The sequence below is a fragment of the Sinocyclocheilus rhinocerous genome, unplaced genomic scaffold (genome assembly GCF_001515625.1).
Source record: "Sinocyclocheilus rhinocerous isolate Xijiao unplaced genomic scaffold, SAMN03320098_v1.1 scaffold289, whole genome shotgun sequence".
NCBI lineage: Eukaryota > Metazoa > Chordata > Actinopteri > Cypriniformes > Cyprinidae > Sinocyclocheilus > Sinocyclocheilus rhinocerous.
In genome coordinates this window covers 678,371-694,402 of record NW_015636845.1, presented here as the reverse complement: position 1 = coordinate 694,402, position 16,032 = coordinate 678,371, and the positions used below count along the sequence as shown (strand labels likewise).

The 16,032-nt window shown below is 39.0% G+C and overlaps 2 protein-coding genes across 5 annotated transcripts; both read left to right on the top strand.

Moving 5' to 3' along the window:
• Window positions 1–1,218: 1,218 nt before the first annotated feature.
• On the top strand, window positions 1,219–7,765 carry LOC107748130 (junctional adhesion molecule B-like). The gene is made up of 10 exons (XM_016562798.1): window positions 1,219–1,349; window positions 2,960–3,025; window positions 3,126–3,236; window positions 3,670–3,819; window positions 3,981–4,168; window positions 4,638–4,746; window positions 6,774–6,890; window positions 6,971–6,995; window positions 7,094–7,124; window positions 7,244–7,765. The coding sequence occupies exons 1-10, from the start codon at window positions 1,298–1,300 to the stop codon at window positions 7,280–7,282; spliced, it is 888 nt and encodes a 295-aa protein (XP_016418284.1). The 5' UTR covers window positions 1,219–1,297; the 3' UTR covers window positions 7,283–7,765.
• An 809-nt stretch (window positions 7,766–8,574) lies between these two features.
• LOC107748128 (GA-binding protein alpha chain-like) lies at window positions 8,575–15,775 on the top strand. 4 transcript variants are annotated; one of them, XM_016562791.1, is made up of 10 exons: window positions 8,575–8,830; window positions 10,238–10,334; window positions 10,464–10,608; window positions 10,707–10,791; window positions 11,211–11,438; window positions 12,312–12,506; window positions 12,615–12,668; window positions 12,892–13,020; window positions 14,024–14,216; window positions 14,355–15,775. In XM_016562791.1, exons 2-10 carry the CDS (start codon window positions 10,258–10,260, stop codon window positions 14,575–14,577), a joined length of 1,329 nt encoding a protein of 442 aa, XP_016418277.1. In that variant the 5' UTR covers window positions 8,575–8,830; window positions 10,238–10,257; the 3' UTR covers window positions 14,578–15,775. The 4 variants fall into 4 exon arrangements, with proteins under 4 accessions (XP_016418277.1, XP_016418279.1, XP_016418278.1 ...); XM_016562793.1 differs by lacking the exon at window positions 8,575–8,830 and adding an exon at window positions 8,840–9,027; XM_016562792.1 differs by lacking the exon at window positions 8,575–8,830 and adding an exon at window positions 8,840–9,031.
• Window positions 15,776–16,032: the final 257 nt, after the last annotated feature.

The following is a 16,032-nucleotide window of genomic DNA, read 5'->3' as shown; positions in this document are numbered from 1 at the left end:
AAATGAAGAAGAGTTTCAGTGTCACTCATTTATTGTCAAAATCAGATCCACATTTTTTTTAACAGAATTTTATCTAAATGATGCTGCTGTTCAGTAAGCTCAGCTTTTTCAGAAGCAGTAATATCTTTACACACTTTTAGATACAATATAAGCAATTTTAGAAATAACTTTATTCTCATAGGATTTTCTCTTTTTAGCCAAGTCACAACTGAATTTACTAAAATATTCACAAATTTCATAGTTAGTCTGCTCCCAATTACTGCCATAATTATTTTCTTCTTTTGCGTTGTTTTTGTATCTTTAAGTAGTTATAGAGTTAGAATTACTAGATTTTGGGGGCCATCTATCAATATTAGTAATGTCAATAACCCCACCCCACCCCCATAAAGATTGATAACAACAAACATCATGTCTAAAATTCAAGTAAAAGACAAACATACCGACCATTTGGATCACAGTCTGAAAACAGAAATTTACCCTTAAAGCAATGAAGTAAAATCCAACCCCCACAGCTGAGCTTGACATGGGACATCCACATGTCATTCTGATTTCCAGAATTAAACAATTTAAGATATAATTGTGCTGTAGCCTACGTTTGGTAAGGTTTCTTAAACCTCTAAGTGAGACGACAGACCATAACAGAATCCCACTCTCCCCCCCCACACAATACCTGCCTTAAAAGTTTTGATGTTTTGCGTAGACATGCACGTGAGTTCGTTGAGTTCTACTCTCAAGTGGAGCAGGTAAACAAACAGTCAGAAAAGGGAATTCAAATGGGAAATATTTCAATGCCATCCACAAATATCCCTTCCTCCTATTACGTTCGTCAACCAATCAGATTCAAGCATTCTACAGCCCCGTAGCATAAATTATATTAATTTACCTTTTATTTGAATAAAAACAATACATTTGGTTTCCACACTAATCATTTTTTTTTGTTATAGACAAAATATTTTTTACAGTGCATACGACAATGTGATGTTATCCACAATTGTCATAAAAAGTAAATAGGCCTGTAGAAAGACGTGTGAAAGAAAGATATATTGTTTTAAGGGTATTTATTTATGTTTTAAAAAAAAGCGGTTACCACGCTTACCTACAAACAATAGCCTACCATGATAAGAAACCATTTTATCTTATACAAACGTCGCTTATTTGCAATTCATCGACACATGTCTTGCGCCGTCCTCGCGCAGCGTTCTGACGAGAGCGCGCAATACCATCTTGAAGAACATCCGAAGACCAAGAAGCACATCAGACTCTCCACGCGCTCCTGCACCAGCCGGACGATCTGAAGATGAGCACAACACACATAATAACCTTCCCCGCTCTTCTCATGCTGCTCTACTGTAAGTGTATGAGGATTGCATGTCTCATTATCTGACGCTTTTTAGTTTATGTTGTCTGTGTTGGGCATTTTAAAAGAAAAATTGAACTTTCTTACTCTAAATGAAATGGTTTGAGGATTCTGAGGGGTGAGTTGGAAAATACAGTTCATAACTTTCATGCATAATTTGAATGTATATTTAGGCCTATCTGTTAAGAATAATACTTTTTATTTTATTTTATTTTAATTCTATTCTACGTTGTTTTTACAGTGTTAAAGTGCTGCTAACATAGACAAAATAGCATAATGTTTAAAAGTTATTACAAATAATTATAATTATATGTAATGAATTATTTATATTATAAAATATTTTTATAATTTTTAAATTTTAATTACATGTTTTGTTTTATTTTGTCTCTCACACCACCAGCTTTGATTTGGTTCAAATTACTGTGTGATTGTTGTATGTGTGTGTGCTTTTTCAAAGAAAGATGGATGCTTTGAGGGTCTGGATAGGGTGGGTGGGGGTCTAGTAAAACACTTTGTTTACACAAACTTCTCAAACAGCATTTGAACACATGAGATCATGAGGGTGATAAAATGTCCGTGAAGATGTTGTCCAGATCTGAACTTCACTCTGATGTGGCAGGGACCCTTTCATGTCACTGATGCCCCTTGACAGACTCCTTGTGTATTGGTCATTATCATGGAGATTATGGTTACCCGGCATACCATGAGAAATTCTTGATCCCACCCAGTCTAGAGATCCAAATATCTGTAAACTAAATTATGTTTTGCAGATTACATGACATGTCATTTTTATATAAGAATGGATATTACAAATTATGAATATAGCTATTAAATGTTGACTTTGATCAAATTGGTTGGTTTTATTCTGATAACTTTAATGTTTCAGGCCACTAAGTGCTAGTTAGAGATGTTAAATACCGTGTGGTGTGGGCTGTGATTTTAACTCCAGTCCTCTTCCAGCTAAAGAGGTTTTAAGTTACCGCAGCATAGTAGGTCTTTGTATCTCTGGGTAATAAGACCCTCTGCAGCCTTTCTCTCTCTATTCTCATATGAAGTCAGTTGTTTTCTACTGTCAACACATCCAGCGTACTATAGAGAAGGACTTATACAGGTAAAGGAAAGTGTTTTCCCTCACTTCCCCCAGAAGGGCATGTTTTTCAGTGAGTGAGGAGGTTATCAGGCTTGGTTTGGACTGCCACCCCCCACTAAACACAGCCAGACTGTGTGAGAACATCCATCCATTACTTAAATTCCTACACATCCCTGTTCCTGGCACCACCAGAGCGGGGAGTGAATGTTAGTGAGGTTTCACATTTGAGGAGAAACTCAAATCTGTTTTCTGTATTCTTCCTATTTACCTAAATATTATACAATGCAAGAGGAAAAAAATATCTAACATATCAGTCTCATTTAAACAAACATTCTGGGTTAAGTTAAGCTTATATCAACTATGTGTGAGAATTTCAGTTTGTCCTTATCAGAAACTCTAGGGCAAACATGTCGATTCCCCCATAGTTTGCTATTATAAATATGCTGTGGGAGGGAATTTTTGTAGTGTGTTACAACTTTCAAGTGTTAATTTGTATCTTCCCTCTCCTCCAGTTCCCAGCTCAGATCCTGTTACTGTGACGACAAGCAAAGCCAAAGTGGAGGTACATGAAAACACAAGTAAGTTCATTAGTCTTCAGATAAACAGCTTGACATGTTTAGTTATATAAAAGCTTTCAGACCGTATTGATTTGATACTTCTGCCTGTTCTTTGCAAAAGATGCTGTCCTCTCCTGTGAGTTCAGGACAGAGAAAGAAACAAACCCGCGTGTTGAATGGAAGAAGAGAGGCAAAGATGTTTCGTATGTTTATTTTGATGGGGATTTTACAGGTAGGTTGTTGTTTTGCCCATTTCCATATTTACTGCAACCCTGTCCCTAAATACGTCCCTCATCTTAACATTTGTATATTGCTTTAGATATTTTGTCATTTTAAAAGAGGAAGTGAGTCATTTACATGACATTTGGGAGCAAATTACACATTAGTAAAGTTTTGGCTATACTTGAGGTCAGAAAAGGTCCATTGTCAATACAGTGTAACAATGTATAAGGCACAGCTCACACAGAAGTCACTTTAAAACCAAGCTGCATCAGGAAATCTTTTGCCCCCACAAGAAATTCCAGATTGCATGGATTTCTATTTGAAATAACTGATTCGCCCAGTAAATTTGATTGCACCTTTTGTCTTTCAGTGAATATTAGTTTTGTACTTTCATTACATATATTTTTCTTTAAAATGTTCTGACTTACTCTCATCATTACCAGGTTCATTTAAGGGCCGCGCATCCATCGATGGGGCAACACTGACCCTTCGTGGTGTTACACAGAAAGACTCAGGAGTGTATCATTGTGAAGTCACAGCCCGTCAGGATAAAATCAAGCTGGGGGAGGTCACTGTCACCCTCAATGTGCTTGGTGGGAATGAAAATCTTCTTAATTATTCAATCTTGTAATTTCATTTTCATTATTTACATGTGCAGTTGCACCAACAATGTGCCTAACTCTTAGTCTTAAACACGACCTTTCTATCAGTGAGCAATATGATCATGTAATGCAACTCTGTCTTACATGGACAGTGCCGCCACATGCGCCGTCATGTGAGGTTCCAGAAACAGTCATGAGAGGATTTTCTGCGGAGCTCCGCTGTAAAGACAAACTGAGTGTTCCTGCTGCCACCTACAGCTGGTACAAAGACAACAAACCACTTCACACTGCCAATCTCCCTGAAATCAACTACACCCTGGACCCCAAAACAGGGACTCTGGTTGGTGTAGTGCTATAATCTCTTTTTTTTTTTCATACTGACAAACTTAGCTAACACTGGCTGAAACTGTTAGCCTTTTCCCCTTATATGCTTATATTTGTTTGGCTTTGATGCATTCATGATATGCAAGTATTCATGTGAGGTTCCAGAAACAGTCATGAGAGGATTTTCTGCGGAGCTCCGCTGTAAAGACAAACTGAGTGTTCCTGCTGCCACCTACAGCTGGTACAAAGACAACAAACCACTTCACACTGCCAATCTCCCTGAAATCAACTACACCCTGGACCCCAAAACAGGGACTCTGGTTGGTGTAGTGCTATAATCTCTTTTTTTTTTTCATACTGACAAACTTAGCTAACACTGGCTGAAACTGTTTTTTTTATGCTTATATTTGTTTGGCTTTGATGCATTCATGATATGCAAGTATGATTGATATAGACTGCTTTTTTTCTCCTTTATTTTTGAGCAGAAGTTCAAGGCAGTGTCAAAATCTGATGAGGGTCAGTATCGATGTGAGGCCTCCAATGGGGTGGGGGCACCCAAAAGTTGTGCAGGACGGCATATGAAGATAACTGAATGTAAGATAAGTTCAGTTTGGTGATTTGAATTTTACTTGATGCTTTTGAAATACTGTAATAGTGTAACAACAGGCCTCCTCCATAAAGCCTCGGATTGGCAGCTGCAGGTCGACCTGGGAAAACAGCTGAGGTTCCCTCAGCACATTGTAACAACAAGTCTCCGCCCAGACATGTCATCAGCCGGCATCGAGGTGAGGACAGGAAGGAAATGGAAGGCTGGGAAAGCAGTGGAGGTGGCAGAGTCACGCCTGAGACAAAAGGCTCTGGTGGGCACCGTGGCGACAGGCAGAGCGGGCTTGGGCTACTTTCCAAAGACCTTGGTTAGCCAGGCCCGCGGTAAGGAAAGACACCACCTACTTCAGGAAGAGGTTCGAGCAGGCGTGGAGGAAGAGCGAGTGAGCAGGGCGGGGGGACTCCGGCAGCCGGGAGCGTGGACTAGGTGGGAGAGTATACTGCAGCGCAGGATCACCTGGGCAAACATCTTGCAGGCAGATTTCCATCGGGTCCGTTTCCTGGTACAAGCTGTCTATGATGCCCTGCCAAGCCCAGCGAACCTCCATGTCTGGGGGAAGAGTGAGACACCCTTCTGCCTTCTTTGCTCTGGAAGAGGCTCTCTAGAACATCTCCTCAGCAGTTGCCCAAAGGCTCTGGCTGATGGGCGCTATCGGTGGCGCCATGACCAGGTGCTTAAGGCAATTGCTGAGAGCTTAGCCTCAGCCATTAGCACCAGCAAGTACCATCATGCTCCAAAGAAGGCAGTCCACTTTATTAAAGCTGGAGAGAAACATCGGGTGCGCCCACAATTAACAACAGGCCTCCTCCATAAAGCCTCGGATTGGCAGCTGCAGGTCGACCTGGGAAAACAGCTGAGGTTCCCTCAGCACATTGTAACAACAAGTCTCCGCCCAGACATGATAGTTACCTCCGAGGTTTCAAAACAGCTAATCATGCTGGAACTTACGGTTCCCTGGGAAGAGCGTATTGAGGAAGCAAATGAAAGGAAACGCGCTAAGTACCAGGAACTGGTGGAGAAGTGCAGGGAGAGAGGCTGGAGAACCTTCTATGAGCCTATAGAAGTCGGCTGTAGAGGCTTTGCAGGACGTTCACTTTGCAAAGTCCTCAGTCGTTTGGGCATTACAGGGGTGGCCAAGAAGAGGGCCATTCAAGCCGCGAGCGAAGCTGCAGAGAAGGCCACAAGGTGGCTTTGGTTTAAGAGGGCTGATCCGTGGGCTGCTACTGGGACGCAAGTCGGGGCTTGATCAACCCCGGCTGGGTCGCCTGGGCGAGGGTGTATGATGTTGCGAGACCCGAAACACCCAATGACCCCAGGGTACATCACTGAGGATGCGTCCCAGTGCATTCATGAGATGTTTCTTGTATAGTATAATGTAACATGAAAATGTTGAGGTTGTTGAGGTTGACCACTATACTTTTGTTTGGGGGCCAAGAGAAAAAATGAAGGGCAATTTCAAATTTATTTAATAATTTATTTTCCCTTAAAGTTCCTCTGTTTTACCACAAAGTAGACTTGTAATTTTCAGACATTTGTGACTGGCAGCTGGGTCAATTGTTTTTTTTGGGGAAAGAAATTAATACTTTTATTCAGCAAGGATAAAATGATCGAAAAGTGAGATTATCGCATAAATGTACATAAATGTATCACTGTCTCCATAAAAAATATTTAGCAGCACAGCTGTTTTCAACATTGATAATAATCAGAAATGTTTCTTGACACCAGTCATTTTAACTTGTAATATTTCACAATATTACAGTTCTTCTTTCAACAAAATGTATCAACCTCAAACCTTTGAATGGTATTCTAGTAATGTTGTTTCTGTTTGGGGTCATTTTGACCACATCAAAAACACATTAGTCATAGTTGCTTAGATGCCCAACAAAACATCAGGTTTAAGTCAAAAGGCTAGAGCGATGGTGGGAAACTGAATTAGATTTGCCTCAACACCCTTGACTAACATAATAACTGGACAGAGTGTAAATGAATATTTGTTTGACATGCTCTGTTACAGTTGAGCTGAACATGACAATAGTTATAGCCTTAGAAGTGGGAGCGTTCCTGTTCCTCCTCTCATGCTGTGTTGCCATCTGTCTGTGCTGCAGAAGAGGGTGCTGTCGCTGCTGCCGCAGTGAGTACCATTTACTCAAACACAATCTACATAGGCTATTTAACTTTGAACACTAACATTAATCTGAAATTTACCAACAGAGAATAAAAGAGAGACTAAACAAAGGTACGTCTTATGCAGTATTTTTTAATGCACTCTAACCTATAAGAATAATACGTAACAGACCATTAGGAACAAAACGGTTCTTTCTTTTCACTTTTCAGCAGAACAAAGACCAGCTATAACCCTCCAGACGTAAGTCTTTAAGTTTCCTATTGATAACTCACTAGTCAAACATTATAGTAATGGCACTGTAGAGATTTTTCTTTATAATAATGACTAGTCTTCATCCCATTGTTCATCTCTCTCCTCAGCTGAGACGCTACAAACATACACAATCCTTTGTGCTATGAAGAGCGTGCACATACTAGATAGCGCTGTGCTAAAAGAAGTGAATTTAAGTGACCTCAAAGACTAGAGAACCATATCTTACATCAAGTGCACTTGTATATATCTATGATTTGCTCTGATGGCCTATCAGAGCAGAAAACACGCCCCCTGGTGTTGAGGTCCACCCACAACAGACCCACATTATGGTTAATCTCTGCTGATTCTTTTGTACTACTGTAAAAAGCGTTTTTATTTTTCAATTCAAGAGTATTCATTTATTTTTAGATACCGTGTAGTATTCTAATTGTCTCATATCTGTTTGACTTCTCACAACCTAGAGTAGAGACTGTAAATGTTGCACTATTTCATTTTATTTTGGTTTCAATCAAGCCACTGAGCATAGAGGCCCAACTACAGATGTGATGGTCCACCTGATTTCAGCGGAAACAAGCTTGTCTTGTCTCAGGATGTCTCTAAAAAGTATTTTAGTCATCATATGATCAATGTTTAGTAGAAATGAATCACAAGCACCTTGACTTGTTTCTACATGTCTCATTCAGAAGTATCATCTGTGTTCTAATTATGGGTATTTCTCAATGAAATTGGATTTGTTAAATAAAGGAATAGTTCACCCAAAAATATTTGATGTTCTATGAAATGTATGAAAATATATTTTATGTTCCACGGAAGAAACAAAGATGGACCATTCCTTTTACAACAATGTGTTAAACAAGGTGTCTGAGCTTATTTAACTGTTTGGTTTGGTTCATATGTGGCTCAAATCAACCAGCAGTGTCTAAAAGAACAAATGCTTTGGTCTTTTGTTACATTAACTGATATGTAAAATAAAGTAAATGCAAAATCCACACTCCACTGCAAGACTGATTCCTCTTTTTACAGAGATTAAGCGACTGTAGCATATACTTTCAATGTTAAATAATGCACAAATCAGTTTGATTTTCCAAGTTTATTTATTAATTGGCTTCAAGACAGTTAATGGTCACATCCAAAAACAGTGAGATATTTCTTTAAACATAAAATTACTTGAAAAGTCACAACACTGTAATGTCCATCAGCAGGAAAAAATCACTGAAGAATAAAATGTTCTTTATTAAGTTTGCACAACAAACACATAAATTTGTTGCTTCCATGAGCTCAGAGGTACAAACATATAACACAAGATAATAAACATAACAATACAAATAAAAAACCACGTAATGGAAGATATATAAATAAATGTGTTTACTTAAGTATCCAATAATGCGTCGATTTTCACACTTACAACAGTGTTAAAGACAACACCTTCCGTTATCTGCTATTATTTGGCACAAATAACCAAATAAATACCTTTATACATTATGATATATAGTTGAAAAATGCACAGTGGGGAGTATGTTGCTGTCAGTGGGCAGCGAGGCCTCCTGCTCATCCCCGCCCCCAATGCAATGTTGACCAAAAACCAGCATGAACATTCACTCAACTTATTAGCACACACACTAAACTATAGCCTCAGACACCCAGCTTTAGTGCGCAAAAACTCCAACACAGCACTTACTGAACGGGATAAAGAGGTACGTTTGGCCGCAACACTAATTCATCTGAGATAAACGAGGACAAAAAGGAGTATGTTACATATGTGTGAGGTTATAAGCGAGTCAGTTTTCCCGCTTTCTGCGCCAGCTAACTGTTAGCATCCTAAGGGGAAACTGAGCTAGCTGGGGTGCTAACAGAACTGACTGTAAGCCAGCCCTCTCACGTCCGACAAGCAGTAGGTAAACTTTATTCTGGATAATTTAAAATATATCTTTTTCCATCGAAATATAATATTGTCGACGCTTATAACTCCGTCGTGAAAAACAAAGCGCGACTTTTCGTAAACGTTAGCGCAAGCTGTCAGCGCGAGCAGATATTCAGTTCAACCAGGCGTGTCTTTCGTCAGCATAAGCTAAGCAGCTAACAAAGAGGCCAGGTATACATACATATTCCATCCGTGATTGTACCTGTCGCAGACATTATATTCCGCACGAAGCGCATAATTAAACACCGTGATGTTTCCGTCCGTTTCTTTAGGCGCACGGCTGTTTTCGGAAGTCTGTCAGCCGCCGTGACTTCGGCCAGGATTTCCGGCTGCTTTTACATCTGCCCTTCTCTTGTTTTGTTTCCGTTTCTTCCATTTCCGTTTTAACTTTCCAGAATCAAAAGTCTTGATGTGTAGCTACCCCTGAAAGTTTCAGAAGTGTTAAAAAGTCGTCTTTTACGCCCAAATTTGCGCTTATATTACGAAACCCAAAAGCACTCCAACATGGCAACTGCGTTTGTATCGATTCGCGCGTCGTCTTCCCACCCAGTCGCCGGTGGAAATTATATTAATAAAATATTGCGTTCAAACCCACACACGAAAATAATAAATGGATTGACCAAATGGATGGCATGTTTATTGAATAATACGTCTCCTGTGTTTAATAATGGTGCTAATGTGGGGAAAATGCCGTGGCGGGCCTGTATTTAAGCAAAGCCTCGGTGTTGCGTGAGAGTTTATTGGACTTAAGAGAATTGTTAGACCGCAAGAGTGCGTTAATCTGAACGTTTAGTGACTTTGAAGCACATTTATATGTTTTGTATAACTTTAATAACTTTTAATAATGTAAAACTAAATATTCTATTTTTTTATTTTGAAGTATATAATTAGGTAACACTTTGCAATAAGGTATTATTTGTTACTATGAACTAACAATGAACAATACTACTGCAGAATTTATTAATCATAGTTACTGTTCAACATTTACTAATGCATTTAAAAAAAATCTAATCTGTTAATGCACTGTGAACTAACATGTACAACGAACAGCTAAATTCACAAACAGTTGTATTAACAAATGAGACCTTAAAGTGTTACTGATAATTGTTGTACACTTTCTTGTGAGAAATTGCAAAAATCTTTTAATTCTTATATATTTTTTTATGTATTCGCCTTATAGTTGGTCAAGGAGTAGAAGGGATGTCAAAAAGTGAGACAGAGGAGATGATTGAAATTGAGATTGATGGTAGGGAGAAACAGGAGTGTCTAGAGGAAGGGTAAGCGCTTTTTCTGACTTTCTCTTCCTTTTTTTCCTTCTCTGTTTGATGTGTTTAGAGGAATCATCTCATTGTGCAACATGTATCTTGTGTTTATGAAATGATCTGTTTCATGTGACCAAATGTCAGGATTGAGGAGCAAACCATCACAGCAGCTGAACTGATTACTCAAGACATTGACATCAATGAGCCGATCGGTAACCTGAAGAAGTTACTGGAACCTCGTCTTCAGGTCCCACTGGATGGATATGACATTTGTCTGCAGGACATCCTAGTATGTGCTTCTATATTAATGTAATCTTATTTGAGTGCACTCATCGTATTCATGGGCTAAGCTCTTCACTCCCTGTCTCTGCTCCTTTCCTCATGTAGTTGCATCCTGATCACAGCCTGTTCGATCAAGGAGTGAAGACCGATGGCACAGTACAGCTCAGCGTGCAGATTGTCTCAAAACAGGGTAACAGTTTACAATGATCTCATATTGCTGTTGGACAAATCGCAACTTGTCAACATGCCCTTCAGATAAATGAAAATATTTGGGTAGTTGACGTGTCCTGCGGGGTGTAGTGCTGTTTTAAACAGCACTTTGCTAATTCTTTTGTAATTATGCATGCAGCTTTTACGAGCTCATAGTAATTGAGAGACTACATGAGTATTTGCTCTTTTAAAAAATAATCACAACAAGAAAGGACCATTTAAAATTAATTAGGGATGGCAAAAACAAGATTAAAAATAGTGGAAAAACTTGAAATGAAATTAGCAGCTACATAAGAGATGTACATAAGATCCTCGTTAAAAAGTTATGCCACAACTACCAATTTACAGCAATAATAAAACCTAAACTTGACTTGCTTGTGCATTTGTGGTCTGTTTTAGGTGAAGAGAAATTGAATATTCTGGAGATTGTGAAGCCAGTGGAGACTGTGGAGGTGGTGATTGATCCAGACGCGGCTGCTGGCGAGGAAGCCCATCTGGTGGAGGATGGACAAGTGATTGCGGTGGAGCGAGCCGCCATTCCTGATGACACTTCAGAGCAGGTGACCCGCTGGGCGGCAGCATTGGAAGGATACCGCAAGGAGCAGGTTCGACTGAACATTCCCTATGGTGAGTATTCCATTGATATTAACATGTTTCAGCGTTAAATCTAAATATTTAATGGATTTTGTGGAAGAGTGTAGGCACATATGATGAGTACTATATTATCACAAATACTGTTCAGAAGTTTGGAGTCGGTAAGATTTTTAAAAGTTTTTGAAAGAAGTATCTTATGCTCACCAAGGCTGCATTATTTAAACAAAACACAGTAAAAACAGTACTGTGAAATATTATTCAAAATTTGTTTTCTGTGTCATTATATTTGAAAATGTAATTTATTCCTGTGATGGCAAAGCTGAATTTTCAGTATCATTACTCCAGTCTTCAGTGTCATAAATCATTCTAATATGCTAATTTGGTGTTCAAGAAACATTTCTTATTATTATTATCAGTGTTGAAATATTTTTGTGGAAACCATGATAAAATTCTTTTTTTTTGTTGTTATGAATAGAAGGTTCAAAAGAACAGCATTTATATGGAATATAAATCTTTTGTTACATTGTGAGTGTCTTTACTGTCACCTTAATCAATTTAATGTCTGGATTGCTGAATTTCTTTTAAAAAAATCTTGCTGACTCCAAACTTTTGCACAGTATTGTATGCATTTCTACTACATAATTTCATGCATCATGAAACCTGAAATGACAATGAATTGTAAAAGAAATCACAATTTAATTATTTTGTTACAACTCATATCAAGTTCTGCAAGAAGTCAGGAATAGTTTGGTAAAGAAATGAACATGTAATACACTTTGTATTATTGTATTTAAAATATTAAATTCAGTAAATGCTGCAATAGATTTTCATTGTCAGATCTGTGCATTTTTACTTCCCTTGTCAGTAGCAGTATCATTTAATGAGCAATGTGTGTCTGTTTGTCAGACCCGGTGCAGTGGACAGCAGATCAGGTGATCCACTGGGCAGTTTGGGTTATGAAAGAGTTCGGCATTGAGGAAATGGAGGTGGGTGGCATTCACATTCCCGGCCGCCAGCTCTGTGGTTTCAGCCAGGAGGAGTTCCTCCAGAGAGTGCCCAGCGGAGAGATCCTGTGGAGCCACCTGGAGCTTCTACGCAAGTGTAAGTTTTGCAAAGGAAAGAAAGTGCATGTGGTGTGTGTTCTCCCACAGAACCTTCTCTGTCACAATATCTTTAGCTTGTTTTCAATCTCTTTAATGCTCTGTGCAGATGTACTTGCGAGTCAGGATCAGGGTCAGGAAGCAACAGTCACCATTGATCAACGTGAGTATCAGTAGATCCTGAAGCTTGTCTGTTTTTGCAGTTGCTTCTGCTCCATTTTATCAACAAAATCACCTTTTGAGTACCTTCTTGAATAACACTTTTTGTATAACCTGCACATGACTTTCTTAAAGGGCAGTTTGTGTCTCTAGGCAACACTTAAGCTTTTCGATGAAAGGAGCATGTGTTGGTCTTCTGGGTAACACAGTTTCTTGATATTCTCCAGCTGTGCAGATCATTCCTGCCCCTGTGCAGCAGGCCACATCCACAGCCATTAAGGTGATGAAGCACAACAAAACACCCCGAGCCCCCCGTATCTCAGGAGAGGAGCGCAGCTCCCCTGGCAACCGCACAGGTGCATACAAACAAATACAGCAAATCTGCATGTGTAAAAACTCTGGTTTATCAATAGTATCATGTTTGTTCGAAATAAATGCATGTAAGTGGTGTAAATGTAGTTTTTAATAATCAGTATGAATTCCATTTAGTTATTTGCAATATATTAGATTATATCATGTAATATTGATGAGGATATCAATAATTCATTTTTTAAATTTTTAAATTACTGTTCTAAAGTATGGGGCCAGTATAATGGGAAGTGAATACTTTCATTCAGGAAGGGCACTTTAAAACGACCAAAAGTGACAGTAAAGACTTTTACATCATATATATATATATATAAAACAAAATTGAATTTCAAATTCAAGAGTTTAATTCAAATATTAAACATTCTTTTCCTAAAAGAATCAAGAAATGTATCACAGAATGAGTAGCATAGCTGTTTTCATCATTAATAAAAAATAAAAAAAAGTTTTTGAGCACAAAATTAGCACATTAGAATGATTTCTGAAAGATCATATGAAACTGAAGACTAATGCCTGCTGAAAATTCAGCTTTGCTATGACAGAAAAATACATTTTTAAATATATTAAAATAGAAAACATTAATTTTAAATTGTAATATTTCACAATACTTTTATTTTTGATCAAATGAATGCAGCCTTGTTGAGCATACATTAAAAAAAAGAAAAAAAAATCTTACTAACCCTCCAACATTTTAATGTCAGTGTACAGTAATATTGGTGAAATGTTGGATGCTAATATAATCTAATGTTGTCTTTCATTATATGGTCTATATGGAGGTGGAACAGTATTTTCCTCTTCTTGTCTTTCAAATTGAACATACTATTGTGTGTGTTCAATTCAAATCGTATCTCATGAATTAAATGGGAGTCATACCTTCAATTCTGAATTTTGCCAAAACCCCATAACTAAGAAAAACAAGAATGATCATCTCATATGTAAAACGCTAATAAATGATTGTAGAATTGTTTATGATTGTGCTGTATGTCCTCTCAGGTAATAACGGTCAGATTCAGCTGTGGCAGTTTCTCCTGGAGCTGCTGACGGATAAGGACTCTCGGGACTGCATTTCCTGGGTGGGAGAGGAGGGCGAGTTCAAACTCAATCAGCCTGAGCTGGTAGCTCAGAAATGGGGCCAGCGCAAGAACAAGCCCACCATGAACTACGAGAAGCTGAGCAGAGCTCTCAGGTGCGAGTGCATCATTTCCCCTCTCTAGTTTAGGTGCTTTTGGAGGGAAGTAGCTAGTAATCTGGAATTATTTGATGTTTGCTTAAAACTTCAACAAGAAAACTAACTCTATCCATCAATCTTGTCTCATCTAAACAGGTACTACTATGACGGAGACATGATCAGCAAAGTGCAGGGCAAGCGCTTTGTCTACAAGTTTGTGTGTGACCTGAGGACTCTGATCGGATACAGCGCCGCAGAGCTCAACAGCCTGGTGACGGAGTGCGAACAGAAGAAACTCGCCCGGGTGCAGCTGCATGGCCTCGGCCAGCCCGTCACCACAGTCACTCTGGCTGCAGCAGCTTTAGAGAAAGATAGTTGAGGAGGGAGTGGCTTGCTACTCCCAGCCAATCAGGAGACAAGTTTAAGATGGGAGGAATCCGGGTTAAACATTTGACTTTGGGCAGGGTGGGAAACAGCGGGTTTGTAAGCAGATGTGCGCTTTTGTTACGAGTGTGTATGTATGTCTGCGTGTCCCTAGAATGCTTAGAGAGCGAGTGTATGTGTGGATGTGAGATAAAGATCATGTATGAGCTTTCAGTTTTTGTACGCTTGTTCTCTGACTGCAGGGTAGCATCGGCTATATTTCCATTGTATATACTCTATGTTTTTGATAGCCACGTGGGCAGTGTATTTTGATATTTTCCATTTGTAAAGGATCTTTTCTTTTTTATTTTTGAGTGTCCAATTCCCTCAAGGTGAGGTACTTTTTACTGTCCACCAGAGGGCAATAAAGAGACAGTTGGTTTTTGAATTGCCCAAATCTTGCATAATGCAGTAGCAATCAAACACACCCTTTGTTTCTATCTTGTTTTGTGCAGCAAGCAACACATCACAAGGAGTTTATATGTACATTCAAAACTTTATTCATGGGTTACAGTGTTGTAGAAAGCTTTTCCCCTTCTAAGCCAATGGTTTGAATAGATACTGAAGGAAAAAGTCACAGAAAGAGCTTTCTTTGTTCCCTACTGACCACAGACACTCGCCTCAGAGTATCCACTAATCAGCACAACACCAGATTTTAGAGCTAAGGTAATTCTATACAGGAACGTAATGAGCAGTGTGCACTGTGACATAACTGCACAATGTTTGACTCGTTTAATGGCTGTGTCTCATACAATGTATTTTACAACAATTCACAATTTCCTTCAACGTCGTGGCACTTTTAAAATAACTCTTGAGAGGTCATTTCAAAAGGCCGCGCTACATTAATATTTCATATCTACCCGTTCCTTCCTACCTGCTCTGGCCTGTAAGGTGCTATGAGATACTTCAGTGAAACAATAAAAGAGGGGGAGAAGGTGAGGTGTTTCTGTCCCAAAATGTGTTCGTGAATATCACAGACACTGGGGGAATACAAAGATGGGAAAATGGAACAAAAATCACACAATCCAAAAATGGTGGCTATTTCTGAAGCAAAATCCCACCACCACTCCATACCTCCCTTCCCTAATCCCGGCCCCATACCAAATCCCGACATGGAATAAAACTTCATGAGGCAAAAGGGCCTAGACCCTACCAAAAAAAAAAAAAAAAAAAAAATGCAGAGTGCGTAGAACGTTAACGAACCAAAACGTGGGCTAATTTTACACTTCATAATACAATACATATATCTTTTTCCAGCCCCATGCAACCATTTAAGTGTGCGTGGCATGGTCCAAAAGAAAAAAAAAGCACACTTCGATTAAAGCATGTCCCTGTGATGATGTAGCCAAGCAGATTTTTTTCACTTATTTAAAATGTGACCACAAGAAGACAATAAAATGTACAATCCAGC